The sequence below is a fragment of the Phaenicophaeus curvirostris genome, chromosome 12 (assembly GCF_032191515.1).
Source record: "Phaenicophaeus curvirostris isolate KB17595 chromosome 12, BPBGC_Pcur_1.0, whole genome shotgun sequence".
NCBI lineage: Eukaryota > Metazoa > Chordata > Aves > Cuculiformes > Cuculidae > Phaenicophaeus > Phaenicophaeus curvirostris.
This window is the reverse complement of record NC_091403.1, coordinates 5,910,350-5,937,688: the sequence shown is the minus strand read 5'-3', so window position 1 is coordinate 5,937,688 and position 27,339 is coordinate 5,910,350. Positions and strand designations below refer to the sequence as shown.

The 27,339-nt window shown below is 43.7% G+C and overlaps 1 protein-coding gene across 1 annotated transcript in view; it reads left to right on the top strand.

Moving 5' to 3' along the window:
- Positions 1-25,359, top strand: part of SHC4 (SHC adaptor protein 4) — a 28,617-nt gene extending 3,258 nt beyond the window's left edge. Inside the window, exons 2-12 of the mRNA XM_069866795.1 lie at positions 4,344-4,414; positions 9,934-9,997; positions 10,862-10,981; positions 12,605-12,658; positions 15,206-15,257; positions 15,660-15,786; positions 17,647-17,824; positions 19,099-19,159; positions 20,524-20,703; positions 22,133-22,386; positions 23,133-25,359. Of these exons, the coding sequence (XP_069722896.1) occupies positions 4,344-4,414; positions 9,934-9,997; positions 10,862-10,981; positions 12,605-12,658; positions 15,206-15,257; positions 15,660-15,786; positions 17,647-17,824; positions 19,099-19,159; positions 20,524-20,703; positions 22,133-22,386; positions 23,133-23,288 (1,317 nt within the window). The 3' untranslated portion in view covers positions 23,289-25,359. The remainder of the gene's footprint in view (positions 1-4,343; positions 4,415-9,933; positions 9,998-10,861; positions 10,982-12,604; positions 12,659-15,205; positions 15,258-15,659; positions 15,787-17,646; positions 17,825-19,098; positions 19,160-20,523; positions 20,704-22,132; positions 22,387-23,132) is intronic.
- Positions 25,360-27,339: the final 1,980 nt, after the last annotated feature.

Here is a 27,339-nt window from a genome sequence, read left to right as displayed (position 1 = left end):
CTCCTCTTGGGAGGGATGGGAGACCAGGCTCTGCTGGCTTGGCTTTCATCTCTGAAAGGAGTTGGTGTTTGCTGGAGGAAGCCGATGCAGTTCAGGCTGATGAATGAGCTGCTCAGCTCTCTTGCAGGGTGCAAACCCGGGCCAGAGCTCTTAATTAGCAGGCTGGCTGGTGGCTGTAACAGCATTACACAGCACTGACCCCAGCCTGGCAAAACTTTGCTGGGTGGTGCAGGTTGAGCAGCCAAGCTGGCTGGCTGGTCGGCTGCGTGGACCAACCTGTGAGCTGGCAGGGATGCGGCGCCGCTGCCAGAGTAGCTGCGGTGGCCTCTGCTTCCCAGCGAACACAGTGGCTTTTCAACCCCAAAGCTACCACAGGCAGCATAAAAGGCTGAGAAAACTTGCCCACCAAAGCTAGTGATGTGTGTGTTGCTCCTTCCCTGCCACCCTGCCTGGCTCCCGGTGTTGTCCATGGAGAGGAAAGCCAGCACTTAGCCTTCCTGGTGGGGTAAAAATAGGAGCATCTGAAATCAACGTGTGAGAAAGCGTCCCCCAGCCTGGCAGCCAGCCCCACGGAGGGCAACACTGCAGCTGTCACAGGCTGTTTTTCCTTGGTGTAAAAGGCAAAGGCCTGTCTCCTTATAACTCCAGTGCTTGCTTCTACCCAGCCTCCCTTCCTGCCAAATCCATTGCAAGCTAGAGGTGAGTTATTCCAGCAAATCAAAGGGAAACTCTCCTGCTCTGCCGCTGCCTGCCCTGGCAGAGCTGCAGCTCCTCTGCAAGCAGCACCCACCCTGGTGTCCTGCCTGCAAGGTAAGAGGATGGTGAGAAGGTGACAGGATTTCCTTGCAGGGACAAGGGCTGTTTAGCAGCAGCATGTTACATGACTGCCCCTGCGAGCAAATCCTGTCCCTGGGATTCTTTGTTAGGCAGCCATGGAATCTGTAGGAGCTGCTCTTGGCATTAGACGTGCATTAATGCCTGTTAACTGATAGGTAAAATTGCAAAGCTGCAGCTGTGTTGTTTGATTAGGAGCTCCATGAGCTGCTCCCTGTATCATTCCCGCGTGTGAATCACCGGCTGTCATTCATGCTGGAGCTGGAGCCACTAACTGCCTTATGGCAGAGAATGAAATGAGACGTGGGTCTGGATTAGAGGGTGCCTGAAAAGCTTATTCACACAGGCCCTGCCTAGTGCCTTCACATCTACTCCCACACAGTCCCTCATCCTGTTTGCAGTCACTCTTCATCATCTCTTGTAAACAGATGTGAAAAGATGTGTATGTCTTCAGTAACCACCCTCCTCTCCCCTCCACCTCCCCCGCCGTCCCTGCGGCTGGGGCAACAGCAGCCAGCACCAGGTCACCCTGTGGATTCAAACACTGACAGATGAAGCTCCTCCAGCACCATTGCTCTCCCTGGCACTTTGCAGGGAAATGGGGACAGCTTCGCACACATTGCCATTAGACAAGATGTTCCGTTTCCAGCACGGGCCAGCAAGCTCTCTCCCTTCTCCTCCCCTCTCCTCTCCCCTCTTCTCTCCTCTCCCCTCTTCTCTCCTCTCCCCTCTTCTCTCCTCTCCCCTCTTCTCTCCTCTCCCCTCTTCTCTCCTCTCCCCTCTTCTCTCCTCTCCCCTCTTCTCTCCTCTTACCTCTCCTCTCCCCTCTCCTCTCCCCTCTCCTCTCCCCTCTCCTCTCCCCTCTCCTCTCCCCTCTCCTCTCCCTTTCTCTCCCCTCTCCCCTCCAGCTGTTGCTCATTCTAGCAAGAGCTCTCCATCCTGCTGCTGACAGATCAGTGGGTTCAGCATCTGCTTTCATTGGTGATGTCAGATCTTTAGTGCCTGGCTTGTTTTGGGATTGGCATCTTATTTTTCTGCAGGTAGCTGAAATCTGCCGTTATATCTGTGTCCCTTGCCCCGGGGCTGGATGCAGCAGCCTTGTGCCCGTGTCCAGCCTCCTCTGGCTTGCCCTTAGCAGCTCAATGAAGCTGAGCCACGCTTTTATGGGGCTTTGGAAGAGGAACCCTCTTCCTTGGACACCAGCTTTGAACCCCCAGCGCTGCTATTTTCATGTTACAAAACCAGCTGGTGGGTAGTTTGGGCTGGGGCGAGCCCATTAGCTTTTTGTGGGAGATGCTGTTTGGGGTGTACAGGATGAGGAGCAGGGCGACACCTGAACAGGTGCAGGAGAAGTCTCCGATACAGGCGTTTGTCTTGTCTCCTACCTTTCCCTTTCTCTCATGCACTGGTCATGCTGCTTGTTGGATGCAGCTATGGAGGAGTTACTATTTTCCTTGTTTATTTGTTAATTATTTTTTATTCCTCAGAGGGTGCCTTTTGTTTTCCTGAATAGGCTTCTGGTATCACATTGTCCTTTCATGTGCTCCATGGGCTTCTCCCCAGCTTTGTAACCCCGACTTTCTCTCCCCCAGTCCCGGGTGTCCCGCTGCCTGGGGCTCTGCTGGTTCTTTGTGCTCTCCTGCTGAGATCTGGAGCTTCAGCCATTACTAATTGTGCTTGGTTTAGATAACCAACGGCAGCTAAAATAAATGAGAGATGTGGTGAGGTGCCATGTTAATGTACTTCCCTCCTCAGGCTTTTAAAGGAAAAAAAAAAAAAGGTCTTTTTGTGAATCATTGATAACTTCAGCTTCACTCAGGGTCACTTATGCAAAAACCTAATATTGATTTTTCATCTTTGCTTAGAGTAGCTTCCCACGCATCTGTTCAGGATGCAGTGGGGACTCACTTATCAGCATATGACTCACCTACTCCTCTAAATCTTTCTTTTCTAAAGGATGGAGGAGCAGCCAACCAGCTCACAGGATGTTTGACCTTATTCTCTAGGATCAGAGGTCTGCACTGTGGTACAAGCTGAGGCTCTAGATGCATTTTCCACATTTGCTTTGTTGCTGTTAAGCAGGAGTATCTTTAACAAGTAGGATAGTTCTCAGAGTCCTTTACAAAGTCATTAAATGTTCATTAGGGGGAAGCAGTTCTGCTAACCCTTCAGATTCTTATTGATGTCCTTCCAGGGCCCTGACCTAATTCTGGAGTTCTCCCAAGGGTTGCATCGCTATCTGGAAAGAAACCAAAACGGGGATAATACAATTGTTGTGGAATCCCTGCTTGACTGCACACACGCGTTCATTTGTGTGAGTCTCCAAAGCTGAAACAGATACCTAAATCCACCCCACCCCCCTCAAATGGCCCAGCAGAAAAATTGATTCAGAGGCCAAGGGAAGCAGAAGAGGTAAATATGGTCCCTTTTTCTGCACAAAGAGTGCTTCCTCCATCCATTCAGAACATCCTGACTTTCTGCAGGAGAGGTCTCCGCAGGCAGGCTGCCGCTGCAGCCCACGGAGCACTGCGGGATGCTCCTGAAAGCTCTTTTCCCTCCAGGAGAATTCATTGTGGAACAGAGGATGGAAACTGAGAGACCCCGACTGATGCCAGCCTTGTGAATTGGGGATGTTGGAGTGCTTCAGCAGTAGAGGGATGGATATGAACAGAAATGCTGAAGGAATTAGTACGATATGTTTTGGGAGAGGGAAACTCAGTGGATATTCTTAGCCTAGTGCACTTCATTGAGATGAAAATGTTCCATAGGTTTGTATGTAACGCCAAAGGAATCTATGGGCTGACACGCCGTCATGTTCCTGTTGTTCCTGAAAATTAGACCTATGCAAATCCCAAATGAGTACTGAAAAAGCCCCTAGCTCTGCCCTAAACAACTGAAGAGTAGGAGCCAGCCTCTCAGTTAAAGCAGGTCGGTTTGTAGTGCAGGCTCTTAAGAGCTGGAACTGCAACTCTGCCTACTTCATCTCCTGCAGAGGTTATTTGTCATCAAACGTGGGGCAGCGTGGAGCCAGTGGTTTTCCTCGTGCCTCGTAATGCCTCCTGCTGCTATGGGGGACATTGAGCTCTTCTCTGTGGGGGCTCTGAGGGCGTTGGTCTCATGGGGCTTGCAGAGCCCCTCTGCTCCCGGGGAATCTCCCTCCGATGTTCATGTATTCCTCCCAGCTTAGTGCTGCAGGCTAATCAGTGATAATAAGCAGAACTGGAAAAAGGGGAAAGATTAGATTTTTTTGTCCCCAGAGTGCTTTACCTTTTTTTTTTTTGTGCTATGTTGTTGAAGCCACTGGTACCTTTATTCCTCTTCTCTACACTTTTCAGGAGCACAAGATCTGTTTAGGAAGCAGCTTTAGTATGACTGATGTGATTTTCCATTTAGGTTATGGTTCTGCATATACGTAGTGAACTAAAATCACCTTTGCTTCCTTCTATGATCCTCCTCATACCTATCTGCTAAATATTAACATAGTCCTCCTTTCCCTCTCTCTTCCCCAGTACATGGGCTGTATTGAAGTGCTGCAGTCAATGAGGTCCCTGGACTTCGGCATGCGAACACAAGTCACCAGGTAGGTGATATCAGACTGAAATTCAGCCCAAGAATGAAAAGCCCGAGTGCTAATCAATTTCTGCATAAAGCCCAGGGGGTGTGCCAAGCTCTGAGACAATTCTGAATAGGAGTTTGCGTGTTTTGTTTTGTTTTTCTGAAACGATGATTTGAATTATTGATCGTTACAATAGGCATTACAATAGTCTGTTTGGAAAACAGACTGAATTTCTCTCCCAGTTCTTGTTCTGGGTGCAGAGAGCCTCCCCTTGCAGGCACACACAGCACAGACACCCTCAGCTCGGAGAGGACTTTGCAGTAGCCAGGCTGGGCACGTGGGCTCAGCGCTGCCTGCACTGCTCACCCGAGACACGGCGTAAATCTGCTGGTGCACTGAGGCTGGATGCTCCCTGCTTCACACCTGATGCTGAAAGTGCCATCCGTCCCTCACTCTAGCAAGGCGATTTAGTGAATTTTTATCAGATGAATGACATCGCTTGGCCCCATTCTCACCAAGACCAGGCTGAGGTGGAAATGGAGTCACAAGGGAAATGTTGAAATACAGCCACTTAAGAGGAGGCTGAGGGGAGACCTCATTGCTCTCTACAACTACCTGAAAGGAGGTTGTGGAGAGGAGGGTGCTGGGCTCTTCTCCCAAGTGACAGGGGACAGGACGAGAGGGAATGGCCTCAAGCTCTGCCAGGGGAGGGTCAGGCTGGACATTAGGAAAAAATTTTTCACGGAAAGGGTCATTGGGCACTGGAATGGGCTGCCCAGGGAGGGGGTTGAGTCACCTTCCCTGGAGGTGTTTAAGGGACAGGTGGATGAGGTGCTGAGGGACATGGTTTAGTGATTGATGGGAACGGTTGGACTCGATGATCCGGTGGGTCTTTTCCAACCTGGTGATTCTATGATTCTATGTTCCCTCCTCCCCTCAGCTATTTTTCTGGCTTGGCTCATGTTGAGGATGCCAGGAGTGTGGTTAAAGCTTCCTGAGCCTGCCCCTCTCTTCCTTCCTACTGGTGGGTGATTTACAGATGCTCTTTTGCTTCTTCAAGTGTTTGCATCAGAGATCCTGGGGAAAACAACGGAACGTGAAGAGATAAGTCTGGAAACCAATAGGTAGAAATGTAACATTAATCAGCTATAAGGAAAGAACTGAAAAACTTGGGTCCATGAATGCCTATGTACCACACTTGAAACCTGCCTGATTTGTTTTATATTCAGAATCAGTGGTTGTTGACATTTATAATCAGCATAAGCACGCACTCACCCAGTTCCTGCATGTGCACATGAAGAAGTGGTTGAGATACAGATATACTTCCTAGTAGTTTATCGATCAAAAAGAACCATGTAGTACACTTGGCTCAAAGCCATCACACCGGCACGCTCAGATCAAGCCACCGTATTCTTCAACAGCTTTGGCCAAAGAGCGAGGTTATCTCCTGTTCGCGGGACACGTGCTGCTGCACTTAACGGAACAGAGGTTTGGATGGAGGTCTGGAAAAGAATGAATACGAATTACTGTGTGACCAGAGCTTGCCAGCTTAAATTTGGCCCCAGTAGTAAAGTTTTGTTAACCAGAGCTATGTGAAAACTTAACAATGGAAATACTTCCATCACCTATATAAAAATGCCACTGCTGACCTTAACGGGCTCTTTTGTGCATGAGAAACTCAAAACTTATACTGTTTGCAAACCAGATGCTGAAGTGCTGAGCTCATGCATGCAAACTTTAAAGTTCGATCAATTACAAGCTGACTGGAGCGAAGATAACATTGATTATTCCTCTATTGTTCTCCCGGGGGAGTAATTTTATAGACGGCATACACAATGTACCAACCAAGGAGTTATTGGAAATGATCCCATTTTAATCATCTCTGTTTAGTGTACTGGAGGTAAAAAGTATTTTTACTCTGATGGCATTTCGCTAAACAAAGAAGCATCTTCTGGTTTAGAGCAATCTTGAAAGGGTCTCTAATTATATCTGCTCCCTGCCTTGCTTTATGTGTATTTGCATTATCAGCCTTCTGATTTCTAAAATCACAGATACTATTTACCTACATCACATGAGTGTGGACCCTGACAGACACTTTATCCGATCCTTTAGCTCTTTCCCTTTCAAGTGTCTCCCACTTCTGTTAAATCAAGCTTATTATTAATCATTATATTTGAGCATTTGCGGGGAGAAGGGTATTGTATTGCAGACCAGGGCATTAACTTGCAAACTTGAAAATGGTCCGACAGCGAAGGGCATCTGAAGCTGGAAGAAGGCTGACTTTGTTTGGAAGATTAATTTCAACTTTGTTGAGACACACAATCCCTTTCTGTTAGATAGTGTAGGCAGAGCCCTAGATGCTTAAAAGCAAATCTTCAGCAGCATGCTTACTTGCTTACATCAGCCCATCTCTTGTTTTTCACTCTCATTTGGGGGAACAATAGACAAAGTGGCTCAGTGTTACTGCCAGCGCGATGCTCTCCCACATGTGCGCTCTTTGGGAGGAGGATCTGCTGTGGGTTTCGCTCCAGAGGCGCAGACCCAGAGCAAACCTGTGGACTGAACTGCTGAGCTGATCAAAAAGCTGATGGATGGCAGAAATGGCACTATCCTTGTCACTCGCTCTTGTCCCAGAGCTTGCCAAGCCCTTGCCGAGTGGCCTGGCCAGGTGACTGCCTGGTAGCCCAGCAGGCAGAGGTAGCAGTGCCCTGGGGGGCTGCATCAGCCCTTTTGAAGATCAACCAGAAATTCCCTGTGCCATCAGCTCTCACAGCATTCAGCTGCAGCGCTGTCCTGGTTCGGTGCATCCGAGCCCAGAAAGCAGGGAGCTGCCTATGGCTCAGGAGCCCTGATGTCCCAGTCAAAGAGGCATAGTCTTGCTTCCCCACCTCTCCTCCTGGATCCCACAGCCTTGATCCTCACTGAGTTGGTGCCCAGCAGGACAACCTCTGGAAAACTCCCCCTGCCATGGATGGGCATCTGCTGGGGCCGGGAGTGGGAGCTCTGCCTCTGCGGTAGGTCTGCTGCTGGAGACAGCCCAGGGGACCAAAGGGCTTCAGAGCAATATTTTTCAGGATGGTGAAAAGAGCTGACCCAGTTCTCCCTCATTCACTACAGAAAGTGAAATCTGTGTCAATGAAACAATGGCCGTTTTATGTAATCGTGTGGGCACTGCAGGCCCCCAGACAGTGCGCTTCAAATGGCAGAAGATGCCTCAGCAGTTGAGGAGCAAGATTTTCTTTGCCTTGAACTACAAGAACAATTGAAATTCTTCACAGCTCTCCCGACTTCATTCTGTGGCTCTGAGGCTTGAGAAGAGCTGTTGCAGCGCACGCAGGTGGAGTTACTCTCATTCAGGGTGATTTAGAAGAAAAACAAACAAACAAACAAAACAACCCACAAAGTATTTTGCTTTGGGATGAATGACAAGGAAGGAGAAAGCAAAAAACAGCGACATGACTGGAATAACAAGGCCACATTTGCTGCTGCTGCCTCAGATTTGGAAGATCTCAGATGGACAAGCAAATGCTGGAACCTTTGAGGTTGCACATTCGTCCAGGAACAAGCTGATTGATTGCGTGACCAAAGATCTGAAAGCAGAGACTTCCACATGGCTTGCCTGAAGAGTGTGAGAACTCATTTATCACCCAAAGAGACGACTTCCCTGTTTTTCCAATTTGTTCTGTATCTGGTTTTCTTCCTAGGTAGAGCTAGACTTGAAGGCTCCAGGTAGCCTTCATGTCCTGGCTCTGATTTTCATTTTCTTTAATATTGAATGAGAAGATAAGCTGTCATTTTCCAAGCTAATAATTGGAATCTGCAAAATCATCCTGCAGGATGCCTTTCCCATATAAGTTTTGGCTTTTCTACTGGTAACACCTAAATAAAAAAGAAGCTAAACAAGAAGGATATCAGGAATCTGCTTCAAAAGCATATTCTCAGCTGTGGAAAGGGCAGTGCTTTTCTTTAAAACGCTAAAATAAAGGCAGTGTTTGAAAGGCTGTGTTCCTGGTCTATATTGCATGGCCCACAATGAGGCTCCTCTTCTTCCTAGCTATTTTCACTCAGAACATATTAATTACATTTCTATTATTTTGCCGTGGGTGAGGCCTCCATTCATTTGATGGTCTCCAGGTTTAATTTCTCAGGATGTTCTCTCACAGGAATTCTTGATGTAGCATCACTCATCTTCAGTGCTTTAAGTACGTAGCAGTGTTCGTGGGGCACTGAGCAGGAGGCAGCAGGGATGCTGTGGTTCACGGGCGCTGTGCTGGTGTTACCTTCAGTTCGATCAGCTCCTCGGGCACGATGCAGGGTCCTGGGAGGACCACGCTCCTTACCAGGGCACCTCTGCTTCATGGGACTTATCTGGCTGGAGCCTCTCACTGTTGTGTGATGTCCTGATATTTCTTAGCCTTTCTAAACCAAAACTTTCTCAGGAAATGAAGCCCAGTGGTGTGTTCCTCCCACGCATGTGCCAGGATCTGAAAACAGACTACCTAACGACCTCATTTCCTAATTAGCTCTTTGGATAATAATCCAATAATGTAAACAAATAATTAAACCAACTCGTTCCCTTCCCATTAAAAATCAAAACAAAATCCCAACCTTTGAAAACCCAGAAGTCTGGACTCGGCCATGAGAGAAAGGCTGAGATTACAGCCTCAAAATGGAATCACCCAGTGGGGGAACCGAAGCCAGTCCGGGATGTCCAGGCAAGATTAAGCAAACCTGCTAAGCACATCCCAGCCCAATAAGTCACTGTTTTTTTATTGACTTCACTCTGTGTCTAAACCAGGCACCTGCCTGAGCGTACATTGGAATGTCTTGCTCAAGTGTGGAAAACAGGCACAGGGCGCCACTATGTAATAATAATTTAGCTGTCTTTGGTATAGACTAATAAATTGCATTATACCTCACCTTTCTGCTCCTCTAACTGGGAGACACCCATAAGGAATAGTGGGTGGCTGGGAAAGGACGTCTAGTTTGGGAAATACCTGCCAGAGATGGGAAGATATGAACTGAGAACTCAGATTTGAACTGGAGAAGCTGGTTGCACCTCCTTTTTTTCTTTTTCCTCACTATTTTTTTTAAAAAACAGAGAAGCCCCAAACACCAGGAAGGCAATCGAGGCACCCAGCTGGGCTCGCTCAGCACGCCCCTCCTGCTGCTCGGAACAAGAGGGATTAAGGCAGGGAAGGCTTCTTACCTGTCAACGTTACTGAGAAAAAAGATTTGAAGGCATTAGATTGTTTGAGTTTCGGGGGGGTTAGTTGATTTTCATTAGGTGAAATGAATGTGTTTTATGAAGAGAGAGAATCAACCCAAACCAGGCTGCTGAATCACTGTATTTTGTTAAAAAGGGTGTTGTTTTTTTTTAAACAGTGGAGGAAAGAAGAAAGAAAAACAACTGTGAAAGACCTTCCAGAAGATTTAGGTGTTCATAAGTGGGATGATGCAATAAATTGCAGGGTTACTGGCCCTGTTACAGGTGATGCATGTGAAATGATCCGACGCTTTGTGCTGTGTTTCTCTATTTTCAGGGAAGCAATAAGCAGACTGTGTGAAGCTGTATCGGGTACAAATGGAGCTATAAAAAAGCGAAAGGTAAATACTGATTTAGCTGAATGATTGATTTTCCATAGCAGCTTTTCATAAGCTGGAGACATGACTCCTTAACAGGCTTCAGTCCATGCTGGGGTTAGTGCACGTTAATCCATCTGAACTCGGTCTAACTTGAAAGTGCTCATAGCAGGGTGTTTAGCCTGCTTGGTTTGGGGCCAGTGCTGTGAGATACCTTATTTTTTTCAGGATGAATGCTTTGCCCAGAGTTCCTGCTCCTATCAGCCTTTGCAGTGGTTGGTGCTTTAGAATTTTTAGGTTCTGGCTGGTAAAATGTCAGAGGTTGTTTTTGGTTTTGATTGCAAAAGGGGTCAAGGGATGTTGTTTATATATATAAAAAATGAAACACAACTAAAATGGCAGTTTAGTGGGCTGATCACTTACTAAATAACTGGGACAGAGTGAGGGACAATGTCAGTGGCTGCTGCTGGGTGTGTCCAGTGGAAGTTACTGATTCCTTTCTGTAACTGTGGTGATCAGGAGGAATGAACTTGGTCTTGAAAAATGAAAGCAGGAGAGAATGTCTTGATTTACTAAGAAATGCTTCATCCCCAGGTAACGAGTTCAACAGGAAAATTACACATACTCAATTACTAAGCTATAACATTTAGCTCACTGGAATTTTTTTTATTTAAAACCTTTTCCCCATAATTGCCATAAAACCCATGCATACAAGTATTATATTCAAAGCTGATACTTGTGAGATGATCTCTTTGCATTTGACCAAGCCACTATCCTTGCTCCACTGAAATTCTTAATAAGATATTGTAAAATTTACTTGACTTTGGTATGTTTCTGCCCCTGACAGACTCAACCGACAGCCTCTTTCTTTTGTTTCTTTGTTCTAAGCCTCCAGTGAAGTTTCTGTCTTCTGTACTTGGCAAAAGTAACCTTCAGTTTTCTGGCATGAAAATAACGTTGACCGTTTCAACAAGCAGCCTCACTTTAATTAATGTTGACACGCAGCAGGTAGGATACATGTAAATCGTTGTCCTTTTCTCCGTGCTACTGTATTCTCCTCCTTTTGTGGCTTCTGAAAGAAAGGCTGGGGGCTTCAAAGGGAAAGCAGCACCCTTCAGCTTCTTGTGCATGCATGGTAAAGCTGAATTATACGATGCCTCTGAATTTAAGAAGGAGAAGCATTTTGGAGGAACTGGACGTGCAGTGCATGCCCTTCTTGGTTCTGATGGTGTCGTTCATGGGGAGGGTTCCTTAAGCACTTGGCAAACTGTTTCTCTGTGTGTGTGTGTCTGCCTGTATGGTGCCTCATAAACAAAGCACTAGTCTTGACTGGAGTTTTTGACAAGTCCTAAGGGAAAAAAATTGATATAAATAATGAGTCAGAGCTTGGCTTTGGCATCATTCAAAGTTATCTTACAGCTGGGAAATCTATGTGCATAATCAGTTATGATATACAAAGCCTCTGGGCTCCATCGAGACGTGTTCGTGGGAGCCCTGGAACTGGGGTGTGCTCCCTTCTTGGCAGGTGGCAGGCAGCACAAAACTCTTCCTCACTAATTCCTTCATCAGCGTGATCCCTCCCAGGGCAAGCAGCAGGTTTTGCTCCAGCTGGAGCTGGAGAACATCAGGGAGGTAATTTTGGCTTACTGGCTCTGAGGAGTTACTGCACTGAGCTGATGCCTCAAGCAGCTCTTAGGGCTTTGCCTGCACAGAGGTCTCCTGTCCCTAGAACCTCTGTGATAGGAGGAGTGAGGGTTTATGGCACTAGGTTTCCTTTCCTCTCAGGTACAGCAGCAAAGGGCTTCCCTCCAGCAGGCTGGCAGCTGGACTATGGTCCTTTGAACCTGTTCCTGGTTGTAACAGGACTCAAAACTGTCTGGAAAGACCTGCTTCCAAATGCATTGATGTGCCCAGCAACCGCACCCATGGGTGTGCAGGGCACTATCTTGAATTTTTTTCTACATCTTTTATTGCTAGACCTTTGCAAATGGAAAATCATATTTATTCTCTTCTTGCGCGGCCACCACCTTTCACTGTGTTCATACCTGTATGATCCTTTTAACGTGATTTTTGTAATAAAGAACAGTTTATCTCCAGAGATGAGGTAGTGTTTGGAAATGAGAAAAGTTGATGCTTGATCTGGCTAGTGGAATTTCTACCAGGTAATTCCTAAGGTTCAGTGCTAGTGGTGAGAGGGAATATGATGAGAGTATCCGTGGGGCCTGTTTGTAAAACCACCACCATTATATACACCAAATATTTTAATAAAATCGTTGGTAATTTTAAAATGAATAAATATCTCAAGACTTCGTAAGCGTATCCGTTATCTCCAGTTCTTCCCCTTTCAAAGTCTCCTTTAGCTTCATACAGGCCAGGTTAGAAGCTGGCGGTTGAATTCATTCTGAAAACCCTTTGAGGAAGATTACTCAGGGATCTAGACATTACCGAACATGAATGGATAGTCTCAAAAATGTTCCTACTTTTATCTCCTTCCTTCGCAAATGATATCTGCATGTATTAATGGAGTGGGCTGTCCAGAACTTAATTGCTTGCGCTATGAAGATATATGCCCTGCTGTTTTCTAAATGTGTGGCCCATGAGCATGTTTAACTACTTTGTCATGCTTTTCAGATTATTGCCAACCATCACATGCAGTCCATCTCATTTGCTTCTGGAGGTGACCCAGTAAGTATTGATTTATAAGATGTACTTCCGCAGGTATAATGAAATTATTATGAGAATAAAAATACCTGCAAACACTTTGCTTCATCCCTTCCTATCCACAATCACAGAGTGCGCCGCTCTTCTGGATCATTACCAGTAATATAAGAAAACTGAGGGACTGAGACTGGGAAGGAGACATGGAATAGAGTTAACTTTCTTGTTGCCCATCAGTGAGTCTCAGTTCATTCAAAAGCCCTCAGATTTGGTAACTGGAAATAAGAACACACAAATATAGGAACTGCATTGGTTCTGTGGTCCCTGGAATCCAATACCGGTGACTGAAGTGGTCAGCCCTGGCACCTCTCAATTTTAGACCAGTTTTGAGTCAAACAGTTCCTACGAGGCAGATGTGGCATAACCACCTTCTTCCTGCAGATATGTTGTTTTCTTCTAGTATCATAGTCATGGAGTCATGAATGTTTTCAAGCAAGAGGTTTTGGATTCTCTTTCAAATTCTTTATTGCAATGATTGTAATTGTCATTCATAAATGTGCCCTATTTCCTCTTCAAATCTAAGCAAGTCCAGCCCTGCCAGCATTCTGAATTTCACACTCCAACACCATGCTTCATTTCCAAATCCCAGTTTTCTTGATAGTTAAACAATTTAAATATGTGCTCAAGCTGCCTTGTTTTGAAGCACATACCGTGTCCTAGATGCTGGCTGTCTGGTTTGTCATAACGTAACATTTCCAGCCTGGAAAAACGTGGTTCCAGACCTCTGCTCAGCGAGTTGGATGAGTAATTCTCTAAGGCTTGTTTACCTTTATTAGTTTGGGTTTTGATGTTATTGTTCTGCATTAGTCTTGTAAAATAATCCCATCAGATCTCACAGGCTACACAGGGCTGGGTCTGGTCAGTGCTTAATGGCAGGGCCACCAGGAGATGTGCCTGCGCACGGATGTACTGCAGGAAGCTGCCTTGGTGATGCAGCTGGTGACACTTTTCTTACTGGGAGAATATGTAAAATGGAGCTTGCTTAGCAGTGGTAACTATAAAGCTACTGGCACTTCCCATAACGGGCAGTTTTGGCAGCTTGTTCAGGTAATTTTTTCCAAAATTCCCTTTACATCTGAAATGGGTGATGGTTTCCACAGGACTTGTCTCTCCACTTGCTCCCACGTTCAAGGTCTAAGCGCAGTTCAGTGTTGCTCTGTGCTGTAAAGGAGTAGCAATATTCTGCCTGAGGATAAAACCTATTCTGGCTTTATTTTAAAGCGAAGTCATCCATGGATGTACATAAACATTACAAAGATTTAAAAATAGCAGGTACTGCTCCAGTTACTTCAGTTTCTAGTTGCTCTCTAGATCTATTTTAAAAGCGTGTCCTAAAATATTTATGAACTTTAAAAAAAAACTGAAAGGAAAAGGAAGGAAATCAAGTTCACAAATGCATAAGAAATGTTTAGCTTGCTTTGTTTTAATGTTGTTAACTTAGGAGATTTAAAAAAAAATTATCTAGGACAAGTTCTGCTGGCCCTAAGACCTGCCTCTCATGTCATTCATTGTGAATTATTAAATGGTTGTTCTTGTGCATATTGCAAAAGGGGGGCTTGTTTCCTGCCAGCTGATTGCATCTTCCCCCAAGAGAGCCATACGCCTTTAAGCTGCGAATTGCATTTTCCCCATCCTGCCTTAAAGATCCAAAATAACAAAATGCATCTTTAATAATTAAAAGAATGTTATTCATTACCTCACCATTTTTGCTATAACACTGAATTATCAAGCGACTCTTTGCTTTTGCAGTATGACTAGAAATGTTAATTTTTCTATTCCAGTTCCCTTTTCAGTTTCCCTAAAAAAAAGGATTATTTCACTGTTGGCTGGAAAGAGAATCTGAAACAGACAGCTGATTATACTGAGGTTGTCTGATGTCAGCAGCAGCCTTGAGATCCAGAGTGATTTAACCTGATCGTAGCCAGACTAAAATCAGGCACCAGCAACTGAGGTCAGATACCTATTGTATTATGCAATATTTTAAAGATCAGCTTTTCTCTAAGATGCCTTTGAAACTCAATCTTCATGCTACAAATTTGGAAGATTCTAGCTTGTCCTTTGCAGTATATTAGCACTGTTTTATCTTCTGCTAATATCGATAAGGGCTGTCCAGCTAAAAGCTGTGACTGGCAGTCTCGTAGCCTTAGTGCATTACACAGGGGAGGTTTTGAGCTCTGTGGGAGCAGCAGAAGAGCACAGCGATGCCTGCTGACGAGGCACCAGTTGTGCTTCTACTCCTGTTGCAGAGTTTGGAATTGAAAACACGTTTTAATGAAAACCCAAGAACGCCAAATGTTCTAGTGCATTTGTTACAAGAAAAAGGTTCCAGTGCAATTACTGTGTCGACAGCTGCCAGTGCATCACCAGTCTTTCCCTTAGCCCACTTTGCTAGCACCTCTGGTTGTTTTCTCTGAAAGAAGTATGATTTTAAATGCTAAAAATATGTCTCTTTCAGCTGCTTTGTTGTGGTGGTAGGGTTGTTTGTAATGACATTTGTCATCTTCTTTCCTGCAGGATACAATGGACTATGTTGCATATGTAGCGAAAGATCCTGTTAATCAGAGAGGTATGGAAACAATTTTGAGGTTGTATTCATATTTATATGATTGCTTTATCCGTACCAAGTAATTGATTTTTAAAATAAGAAAGCCACTGAGCAGCTGAATATTCTGTACAATTTCTGACTCCCTTGTATGGATATGGGTGATGGGATGCAGCCTGTGGCTTTAAACGTCGTATTCTTTGAGCAAACAAGTGAGAATCTGCAGGTCTAAAGCTGATTCTATGATTAAAAAACACCTAGGGCAATTTCTTTAACATGTCAAAAATCTCAGTCTCTATAATGTCCTAAATCTATGGAGATACATAATTTCATGCCTAGCTTTTCTGCTGTAAGCAATAGAGCTTGTGGCATTGTTTTCTGGTAGAAAGTGCATTTACTTAATTAAAACCAAGTGTCTCTTTGCAGCATGCCACATACTGGAATGCCCCAATGGGATGGCGCAGGAGGTGATAAACACCATAGGGCAGGCATTTGAGCTCCGGTTCAAACAGTACCTGAAGAACCCAGCCAGCCTGGTTACGTCTAATGAAAGGTCAGTACATTCTTAGCCACCTAGCTGGCAGTTTTGTTCTCCTTAGTACTTTTCCGGAAAACAATATACTCTGAAGACCGATCCATAAATAAGATGCTTTTGATATGCTTTCTGGACATAGGCTAAATGTAGTACATGCTGAATGTACAGAGTATAATAAACAAGAATTAGCTTATTCCGATAGACTCCACTGATTTCAGTGACACTTGTACAACCGTAACACCATAGAATCGCTCCTTTGCTAATACAGCCTCATCTTAAATGATGCAAGGAAGTCGAACGAATGTTCAAATTATTTGGCTCAAGTGAGTTGTGCTCTATAAATCCGGCACAGACACACACTGAGCTCTGCCCTGACCCATGCCAAGCTGAAGCTCGCTGCAGTTGTGGAAAGTCTGTGATGGGAAAAAAACACTTGTAATTCACCTTCCTGCTGTTCTGCTCACATCCTGCACGTTGCTTAAAATACAGGGCCTAGACTGATTTTCGAGCCACAATTCTGCATTTCAGCTACCCTTTTCCCATTGCCCTGAAAACACAATTCTTGCTCTAATTTATGGCTCTCCTCACAGGTTAGCCGTGCCTATTTTTCTCAGTCTTTTCTTTACCATAATGTCAAATTTGATCATTTGCTACCTCCCATGAGTAGTTAAAGCTGTAATGTCACTTAGCTGCATCCTGAGCACCGGGAGTCGCTGTCCGGGCAGCGTCGCTGGTACAGCACGTGACGCGATGCAATAGAACAAGTTTTATTGCTGAACTGCAGCCCCAGCTCCAGTTTATATTTATGTCGTCGTATATATATAGTGCTTCAAGCTATTGCACTGCTAATACTGGTCTGTTTTCCCTGGGGGCAATAAACAGAGGAAGAGGCTTTCCTATGAAACTCTGCTAGGTTGTACCACAAGTACATTGGAGCAAAGAGAGATGTAAGAGGCTAATTGGATTCCCTCCTTGAGCCTAACCCACAGTCGGCCTCAGAGAATGGTCCCCGGGCAGAGAAGTCGGATATTGCTGTGTGAATGAGTCACCCGCTTCCAAACAACTATGAATCATATAATCAAATACTTGCACTGCATATCACATAATCAACTACTTGAACTTTATCTCTTTCCTGCTCGAGGTCTTTTATTCAATTATATTCTTGTTAAACAGAGAAGTAAGATTTCAGATGAGCTTTTTACTTTGGGACCGGAGACAGCACAGGAAGCACCTAGTTGTTTTGCAGCGTATCAGATGGACATTTAAACTATCATCATTCTGGTTTAGCTCAAGGAAAACACTGGGCATTCTCCCTTGTGTCACTCTCTTCTATACAAGCTGAAACAGAACAGTTACATGGATTATAGTTATTAAAATCATGGTACATTCCACTCAGGAAAACTATATTTTTTTTTTGTGGCAATATTTGATTTTCTAAAACAGTCGCCATAAGGTTTTACTTTTCTCTTGTAAGTGTCTCTCCTAGCAATCCCTAGATTTATACAGTTGACACAAGAAGCCAGAGGAATTGGTTTTATGGTATATATTTGGGACGCCTTAACGATCAGTGCATTGAGATTATTTTCTTAAAGCTTCAGTAGGTGGCTCTTACATTTTCAAGGCAAAGATAAGGGATCTGGGCTGCCTGGTACTAAGAAAATGCCAGTGATGACTCCATTTGTAATTCGGGAAGAAGTAACTAGAAAAAGAAACAGCTCTGAAAGTTCAGACTCAAAGCCCTTTACAGCCTCCGTATGGCTAATCTGTGTACTGTGCGTACTGTGCGAAGTGCAAACACTGGGGATGTTTTCCTACACTAGAAAGCAGTTGATTACATCAGTTGCTTTTTTTTTTTTTTTTCTCTCCATATTTTTTCAGTGAGGCAGCAAACACTAATGGATCAGCTGGGAATTCACAGGAGAGGGAGGATCATGAATATTACAATGAAATTCCAGGGAAAGAGCCTCCCACTGGTGGAGTGTTAGACATGCGAATGAAAGTGCAAACAGACCAAAGAACGAACTGTCTTTTACAGTGCAAAAAGCAGTATTGCTCAGTAAGTACATCATCTTCTGGGATAACTATCCACTGCCTATTATGTGAATGAATAATAGTGTTTCTGTGATGTAAAGTACGGCATTAACATCACAGCCAGGCCCTGATTATCCTGGGAAAGGGTTTTTTTTAGGCTAGATTTAATGATGCTTAGTACATAATTGAATCCCAAAGCACTTTCTGAATATTAACTGGTTTGTCCTTAGAGTACTTTTAGGAGACCAAGTAATATTCCCTCGTTCAATCATTAGCTGTGAGAAGGAAATAGATACAGCTTTAAATGACTTGTCTGAGAGAACATTTGCAAAATCTGGGACCTCCTGGCTCCTGATTCTGTGATCTGATAAATATTTCATCCTGTCCATTAAGCTCTACAACCTATACATACAACATTAAGTGATTGCAATGTATATGCAACATTAATTACCCTTGGAGAGTTCCGAGAGTCTCTGTTAAATCGGCCACAGCAGCAAAACATGCATGTATCTGCGGCTCTTCTCTGGGATAATGGGGAATAAAAACCACTCAGGGAGTAAAACCAGTGAGTTCAGACTCGCTGCCCAGACTTCAAAGTCTGCTGTGTGAGTTCTTGGAAGCACCAGCATTTCCTCACTTGGGGAAGCAGGTACCACCGCTTGGCTCAGAGGGAGTGCACTCGCACGCGCCACTGGAATCCAGTTGATGCTGGCTAAAAAGTTGCTGATCCCAGGTTCCTGTGCGTTCCTGTGCTACTGCTCCATCCATTTTTTTTTGCTTGGGTAATTTCAACCATACTCCACATCTCAGCTGTGGGCCGGTGGACTCTGCCTTCCCAGCATTACTCTGAAAAGGTGTTTGAGTATATCCCAAGTTTACATTCAAAGCTCTTAGGAGTTGTTGCAAGGATTTACCCTGCAACAAGTAAATGCAAAGGCTTTATTTCCACCAGGGCAACTTGGTGACTGTTTCACACCATGATGTCTGTAGTTATTTTTCCTTGTTTTTATTGCAAGGAACATCAAAAGAAAAATTTTAACATTATTACTTAGGAGTTATTCTGTGCATACTGAATCCTAGCTAAGTAACTGGGCAGTTAACAGTCTCTCTGGGAATTTGTGATGCCCTGTAGAAAGAAGAGTGCCAGCATGAAATTATATTTGAGGAGATGGGCATTTTTTGGTGAAGAAGATACATTTAGTTATCTTTATCCTAACTAACTGGAGCATGGATGTTGTATGATTACCTGATGTTTCTAAGGGACTGTTTTATGTGACTGTTTTTACAATTGTTCTGCAGGCAGGCAGCTCGACTTTCATAAGTATATATGAAAATTGCCCAGAAGAGAACAAATCTGCGGGTATGTGCTCTGCTTTCCTTCTCATGCATATGCAGAATTAACTGAGGCAAACTGCCTGGAAGAGCTGCCTTTTGGTTTTAGATACAATGGTGAAAAGTATTCTTAGTGGGTCCTTTCTAGTTTCCCAGATGAAGGGCAGACAAAAAAGCCTTACAGCTTTTCTAAAGGCCACTAATCTATCTTCATGTCTGCCGGCAGACTTACTCATTTTACTTGTCATGATACTGTACAGTGGCTCTTTGTTTTTTCTATTCTCTTTCATACTCTTTGTTGTTTTATTCCCTTTCATACCCTTTGAAAAAGGAAGCTACTTTATTGCTTACCAGTCTCTGAAAATACCCCTTCCCCCTACAAATTCGAGACTCGAACTGTCAGCATCAGGGTTGTTCCAAGGGAGCCTGTGATGGTTGGTACACGGGGTGACTCTACCCTTCCCCTGCCTTGTGCGGCTTTGTGACCAGGATTGATAAATCTTCAGCAAAACCTGCTCTCTGCAACCCAGGAGATCGCCAGCCTCCATCCTTTTCTGGACGTCCCTTGCCACAGCTGATGCCCTGTGCACATTTCCTCAGCTCATCTCTGTTGTTGCCCAGGGAGATCCTCTTTGAATTCCCACCTGCACCACCCTAAAGCGATCCATTACCCTGTCGGCAGGGGATAGTTCAGCTTCTTGTGTTATTTCTGATTTAAGGAAAGGAGAATCAAATGGTTTCTACAAGAAGCGGGTGAACAAATAAAAGAATGAATGAATAGATCTATCTATGAATAAAACGTTTGCTAAAGAGCAAAAGTATGCGTGTTATTTGGCTAGCTGAAGTGCTATTATTTTCATACCCTGCAGGGGATATTTTGTTAGCCTCTTCCTAGGCTTGGATCCTAACCTGACATATGTGGCTTTGGCTCTCCAGGCAGAGCCACAAAGAGCCAACCTCCTCTATCATCCCTGCTCCACCAGAACAGCAAGAGAGAGAATTGTTCTGTTTCCCACAAGCCTTTTTTGTGGTGCAGAAGGGAAGGAAAGGGTTTTGCAACAAACAATGTATATGGTTTGTATCTCCGCAGAGTCAAATATGTTTATTTCTTTTCAGTCAGTGGGGGGTTTACTGCTGACATTGATCGAAGCAGAATTGAACCAGCGCAGAACATTTTTGAAAACCTCATTCTAACTCATTTTGGATAGTGTATCTTGTGCCTTCTAGCCCTAAGGAAAAATGACTTTGTCTGCCAATTTTTCTTTTCTTTCTGAAAGACTTTAGTGGGGTATGTAAGAACAACAATGTTCATATTTGGGCCTTTACAGTTATTTTAATTTGAGTTGAAAAAAAGAAAGCAAGAAATCTCTGAATACTATATACTAATTGCAGGTAATTGTGGTGAAAGATCGCAGAAGACCAAAAAAGAGGCAACGTTGTTGAAGCCTGCCTACAAAACAGATCTTTTTGATGATCCGTGTTACATCAACACACAGACCCTGCAGTCCACAGTCGGTACGGCCCATGGTGCAGGAACAACACCGATCCACGGGAGCCCGCTGCGTCAGGCCAGTAGGTTCCCTTTGCAATACCATATCTTTCTAAGCTTTGGAAAGAGGGGGTCTTGTCATCTGTGTGAATGGAGAAAGGTTTTGGTTTCTCTATAAGGAATATAGAAAAGACGGGGTGGTTAGTTTTTTGCTTCTTAAATTCAAGAGTAAAAGAAGGGACGATAAGCAAGCAGAATAACCTTTTGTCTTCTGTAGCTGATTGATGACAGTAGCGTTCCACAAGTAATAATAAACAAGTCTTTAAGGTCGTATTGAAGTTTGGGACTGCACCTACCTCAAGGAAGAGGGTTTTCCTTTATGCTGAAGATTTTAACCACTCTAAGGTGAAAGTGGCCTCAGATGCCTTTGCTTCACAGGTGGTAGCGTGCAAGGTCACAGTGGGGTCGTTATGACCATCTTTTCTAAATTCTTCCATAAGCAACCATTGAATGTCATCCAATAATTTGTGAATTAAACTGATCAGTAGTATCTACTACATGTATGTCAGGTTGTCTTGATTTACAGACACAAAGTTGTAGATTTCTTTTAAACAACTGTATAGTTGCTGCTGATTGTCCTCATTATTGAAAATACTTCATTAGCTTTGCCTTTTATGCTTTGCCACTGAGTGTTTTCTCTGTCAGAGTTGACTTGACACAAGAAAGTGACAGAACTACAGTAAAAGAAAACTGTGACCATTGAGGCATTTCCAGCCCAGGGCTGTATTATGCTCTAAAAGGAACTGGCTGTATCCTGAGGAGCCTTAGGTTGCACAATTCCATTGAAGAAGTGGTATCCTCTTATTTTCCTTAGAAAATCTTGCCTGTGAATCATTTGCAGTCGGACCGGCTATATCCCAAACCACCCAGTTTTGTTAGTACATTCAGTAACTGTTCATTTTTTCACAGCAGATGCACCATGCGGTAATCCTTCCCTTCTGGCTACGTTGGCCACGTTGTCTTACATTCCTGCACATAGCCGGAGCCACTCAACGTGACTCCACGAATGATCCATGGCAATCTCTTCAGAGCTTTTTAAGGAAGAATTAAAAACTAGATCTTAAAAAAAAAAAAAAGTGGCTAAAAAAAACCCAACAAAAATCTTGTTTTTACAGAGAAGATTTGACTTTTTAATACAACCAAAGAAATAGAAACCCAAAACTGCTAGCAGAGGATCAGAAAAATTCCTCTTTGCAATCCCTGTTGCTTAGCGACCCAAGGCTTTCCCATCTAAGGTATGGGAGGAGATAGTGTGATAATTTTACCTAATGCACTGGAGAGTTGTGAGCATTCACGTGTGCATATTATTACAGTCTGTAAGGTTAGTTTGATCACAGCTTCAAGACTGAGACATATGAATTTTTTATAAGCTATAAAAAATATTATCTCACATCCTTTTAGGATGAAGTTCTACATGAAGTGTCCAATGCATTCCCTTTCATTTCATTTTAGAGTTACCGGAAGCTGTTCAGCAGAGCACTACAAGCAACACAGCTGGTCTCTGCGTTCTGCCACAAATAAAGCAGCAGCTAAGGAATGAAGATTGTTACCATGGCAAATTAAACAGGAAAGCAGCAGAGAGCCTCTTAGTCAACGATGGAGATTTTCTGGTGCGAGAGAGCACAACGTCACCCGGCCAGTATGTCCTCAGTGGACTTCAGGGAGGGCAAGCAAAGCATCTGCTCCTGGTGGATCCTGAGGGCAAGGTATGAACATTTCATATACTGAAATTTCAGGGCTGCTCAGATATTCCAGTCAAAATACATGGGTGCATTCCAGGAGGTGGAACTGATCTGATTCCATCCAGGCTAATTTAAGTTTAGTCAGTGACTTCAGTAGGTTTGGAAGTTACATTCAAGAACTTATAAGCACCCAAATATCATGGGAACAGAAGTGAGGTACTTAAATATTGTTGTTAGTCCAGGAGCTGATAATTACTGCAGACACTTAATATGTCATATGAGTTGTTATTACATTGCTAGGAAAATAACCCTAACGTTAAATAATGAATTTGATTAGTAAAACACTTCTGGATACAGAAAAGGTAGAGCTGGTTTGTTGTCACTTCAGTTCTCCTTGCTTCTTCTCAGGCCCCGAAGAGCATTCTTGAGTGACATCTCTCAGAGGAGAGTATAAATCAGAAAAATAATCCTTGGGGGGGTTTAGGGAAAACTATCACTCTTCTGTGGAGAAAGAAGAATGGTTATTTAATTTCCCTTAGCAGCTTCAGCCAAGTTCTACATGCAGTCTTTTTAACTTAGTGATCTGCTTTTCATATCAGCGTAAGGGTAGGTCAAAGGATAGGTCTAAATCACTCTCTACAGCCTAACGATCCTGCTGCAGTGTGTTCCTCGTAGCTTAAATGCCTTTTGCTTTTAATGCACTAGGCTCATGTCCCACCAACCATAAGAACTATCTAACCATAAATATATTCTTTTGCTTCTTCCACTAGGTGAGAACCAAAGACCATATATTTGATAGTGTGGGTCATCTTATTCAGTATCACATGGAAAATAATTTGCCAATCATCTCCTCTGGAAGTGAAGTGAGCTTGAAGCAGCCTGTAAGGAAAGAGAGCTATGTGGGACACATGCAATATCACAAATAATCCCTTGGATCTCACAAATCCCAAGACAATTCATATCTGAAAACTGTACTGAGAACTTTCTCTTATGAAGACAATTCAAAAAAGTATAGACTGCACTTTCTGCTGCTGTTACAGGAGATACCCTTTTGTGTGTGTATGTATGAATATATGTATATGTGTATATCTATGTAGATCTATAGAGATCAACAAGCATAGTTATATAGATATATATAATCTTAACAAAATTACACCTTTGGAGTGTGAGATTCATTTGTGAGAAGGTATTTTAGACATGCACAAATGTCACTTTCAAGGTCATACTGAATCAGTAACTATTTAAAAGCACAATTAAACCTCTACATGCAAAAGCTCACTTGAATGAACTGCTGGAACATTAGTATGTGCCTTTTAGCATAGAATTATTGGAAACTAATATTATTTATACTGAATTAGTTTTGGGTGGTTAAACAAACATGTCTAAGCTTTTAACTATTTGCCAAAACAAATACAATTTGAATACTACTAAAATGTCACCTGCTTTCGATAGACACTAACAGTTTCATTTTGCTTGTAACAGCACTTTACTAGCAAGTAATATTTGAAATGAATAGCGTTCACAATATGGAAAGGTTGTCCGTTTCTTAATCATTTTTTATCACTGACTACTCAAAGACTTGAGATTATGCAACATTTACAAAGTTGAAATTAATATATGTAATATAATTTTGGAATCGAACTTGTTAAAGGACAAGCATGCTAGATCCTAATATTTTTCGTCTTGCATATGATTTTACTATTATTACCGATTAATACTGGAGACATCTCTTTTTAAAGGTAGGCTAAATATATTTTCATTGATTGCATAGTTGTTTACAACCTATGAACAATAATAACGTTTTGAAAGAAAACTATTTAAAAGACTGTTTAAACTTTGCATGTGCCATTCTTCAATGTTCTTTCCAAAACAAGATACGGTTTTCCCTTTCTTCACGTAGAGTCCATTTGTTCCTAAACATGGAAAAAAGTCTTTTAAAGAAAACGTATTAATTGTTTTGCCACAATAAATACTCTAAATATGAACACTCCTATATTCAGAGTGAACAGTGATTTAATAAGTACCTGAAGAAAGGCAGGGGGGAATTTGGGGAATGAACTGGTAATCTGGCCGAGAGCCTGAGAAAGGGGTCTCTTTAAGATAATGTATTGTGGAATGAGCAGGGACATTCCCTTTGTCTCCCAGCCCACCAGCTCTGTTCCATAAGGCAGACAATTGTAGAGTTCAGCAGCTGCTGGAAGACTTGACTATAAAAAAATACATTCTGGTTTTTTTGCCTGTGTTCATGCTCAGTGGGACACTATAGTAAGAGCTCTTTTCTCTAGGAAACAGGAGGAGTCATATACACATAAGATTATTGAAGACATTAAGCTTTCTTGAAGGGGAAAATAAGTTGCGACCTGCACAGAGCTGAAAAAAAATATCTTTATTCTTATCCTCAGCCAACAGGCATAACATGTATTTAATTCTTTGGTAATAACATGATTAAAATACTCAATTACATATACTGAAGCAGTGAGAAGTCTAAAATGTTAGTACCTGATTTCCTTGCTAATAGTCTGGCATTATCGATACCTCAATCCTTCAGACTCAAATCTCAAGCTTATGTGAGTTCTACCCTATGCAAGGTTTTCACCTGTGAAAAGGCCCCCAGCAAGAGTTCATGCTCAAGCTTTGTACCACTGCAAGGATACTAGGCAAGAACCTGTAACTGGAGTATTAAATCCCTGCGTGGTATCCTTTCTATTCTTACGTCTTGCCAAACTTCATAATGTATTTCACATGACTTTATTGAGCAAACAATGAGACAAAAATAACTATTTTTGTGGCGTGTTGAGCACAGAGAAAGAACCGCACAAGGCGGGTTTGATTTTTGCATCAAAGCTGAGTTTTATGATGGGTCACAGAAGGCAAATGGGCAGAACTCCATTCTTAGTACAAATCAAAGTTACTTGGGACTAGAATAATCATTTATGGAGTTGTGATAGTATGAGGTCAACATTACATGAGTTTGCCAGGCAAAATACTGACTTGGGGGCTTTTTCCACTTCACCAGTTTTCACTTTACCAATGCATAAAAACATCCAGAGTCGGCATGTGATGTTTGGATGGCAGTATGACATGGTCTAAGTCTTCCCCTTTGAATATCACTAACAAAAGTAAGACCAGAATCTTTGTTTTGTTGTTCCTGCATATTTTGTATGTGTCTGTAGCAAAGGCGTGAAGGAAAAGGGGAGATAATTGGGTGCTAGTGCAATAAACAAGCATTTCAGAATCTCTTGATGTGAGAGAAAGCAAAGAATCCACCTATTTACAGATGCAATTAAAACACAACACACCCATGCATTATGGACAACAGCCATTTTCCTACAATAAATTCCATCCATTCTTCTGGAGCTAGATCTAGGAAGTCAGGTTTTGGTTTCTAACATTTATGTGCTTTCACTTAGCTGTTAATTCTGGTTTAGCCTCTGGGGACCATCTGTCTCAGATGAAGTACACTATCGTCTTCTGTATGGAAGCCTTAGAAAAAGTAGCTATGCTAGAAGAAACCCTCAAAGTTATCTGAATTTTAGAAAGTTTTCCAAAGTATTGTTCTTGAGACAGTTGATGTGAATTGACGGGTACATTTAGACAGTTTTTAACAAAAAATTGTTTCATGCCTGTGAAAATACTGAGAATAATTGTTAATCTCTGTTCTAACTCTTACTAGAAACCCCTGGAAAATAAGCTAATTTTGCCTATAATGTCATGTGCAACCGCTGAGGTGCGTGTCACCAGACGGAGCTGCTACACATCTGCCTCAGCACTGAAGAAACACTTCCAAAAACCTTTCTGATTTCCTTTTCTGTTGTATTGTTTGAATGCTTGCTACAGGCAGTTCTGTGGAAGAAGTTTCAGGAGAAACTTCTAAACAGATTAAAGCAACTCCTTGAAACCCTAGGCGCCCCAGGGAAGGCTGCCTGGGTGCTGTGGTTCTCTGGGGGTCCCCGAGCTGGGTGCCTGGGGCGCTGTGGTTCCCTGGGTGGCCCAGGAAAGGCTACCTGTGTGCTGTGGTTCCATGAGCCCCCAGGGAAGGCTGCCTGGGTGCTGTTAGCTCCATGAGCCCCCCAGGGAAGGCTGCCTGTGCACTCTTGATTCCCTTGGGCAACTTGGAGAAGGCTGCCTGTGCACTGTAGATCCCTGGGTGCCCCAGGGAAGGCTGCCTGTGCGCTGTAGATCCCTGGGTCACCCCAGGAAGGCTGCCTGTGCGCTGTAGATCCCTAGGTCACCCCGGGAAGGCTGCCTGTGCACTGGTAGATCCCTGGGTGTCCCAGGGAAGGCTGCCTGTGTGCTGTAGATCCCTGGATGTCACTCACGGAAGGCTGCCTGTGCGCTGTAGATCCCTGGGTGCCCCAGGGAAGGCTGCCTGTGTGCAGCCTGGCAGCACCTCTAAGTCCGTGTGCCTTCACTGGCCAAAAGCTGTATCCCTTGAAGAGTTTCCTTTGTGCAGCCCAGCCCTGGGCACTGTGTGCCACCAGCACGGCGAGCACTGGTGAGCATGAGGGGCCTCGCTGCAGGGAGGCGAGGGCTGGTAACTCCCCTGTCAACCACTTCACTTCAATATAGAATCATAGAATCAGCAGGTTAGAAAAGACATCTTGGACCATCGAGTCCAACCATTCCTATCTGCCCCTAAACCATTTCCCTGAGCGCCTCATCGACCTGTCTTTTAAACACCCCCAGGGATGGTTGCTCCACCGTAGAATCATAGAATAACCAGGTTGGGAGAGACCCACTGGATCATCGAGTCCAACCATTCCTATCAAACACTAAACCATTCCCCTTAGCACCTTGTCCACCTGTGCCTTAAACACCTCCAGGGAAGGTGAATCAACCACCTCCCTGGGCAGCATCTGCCAGTGCCCAATGACCCTTTCTGTGAAGAATTTTTTCCTAATGTCCAGCCTAAATCTCCCCTGGCGGAGCTTGAGGCCATTCCCTCTTGTCCTGTCCCCTGTAACTTGGGAGAAGAGG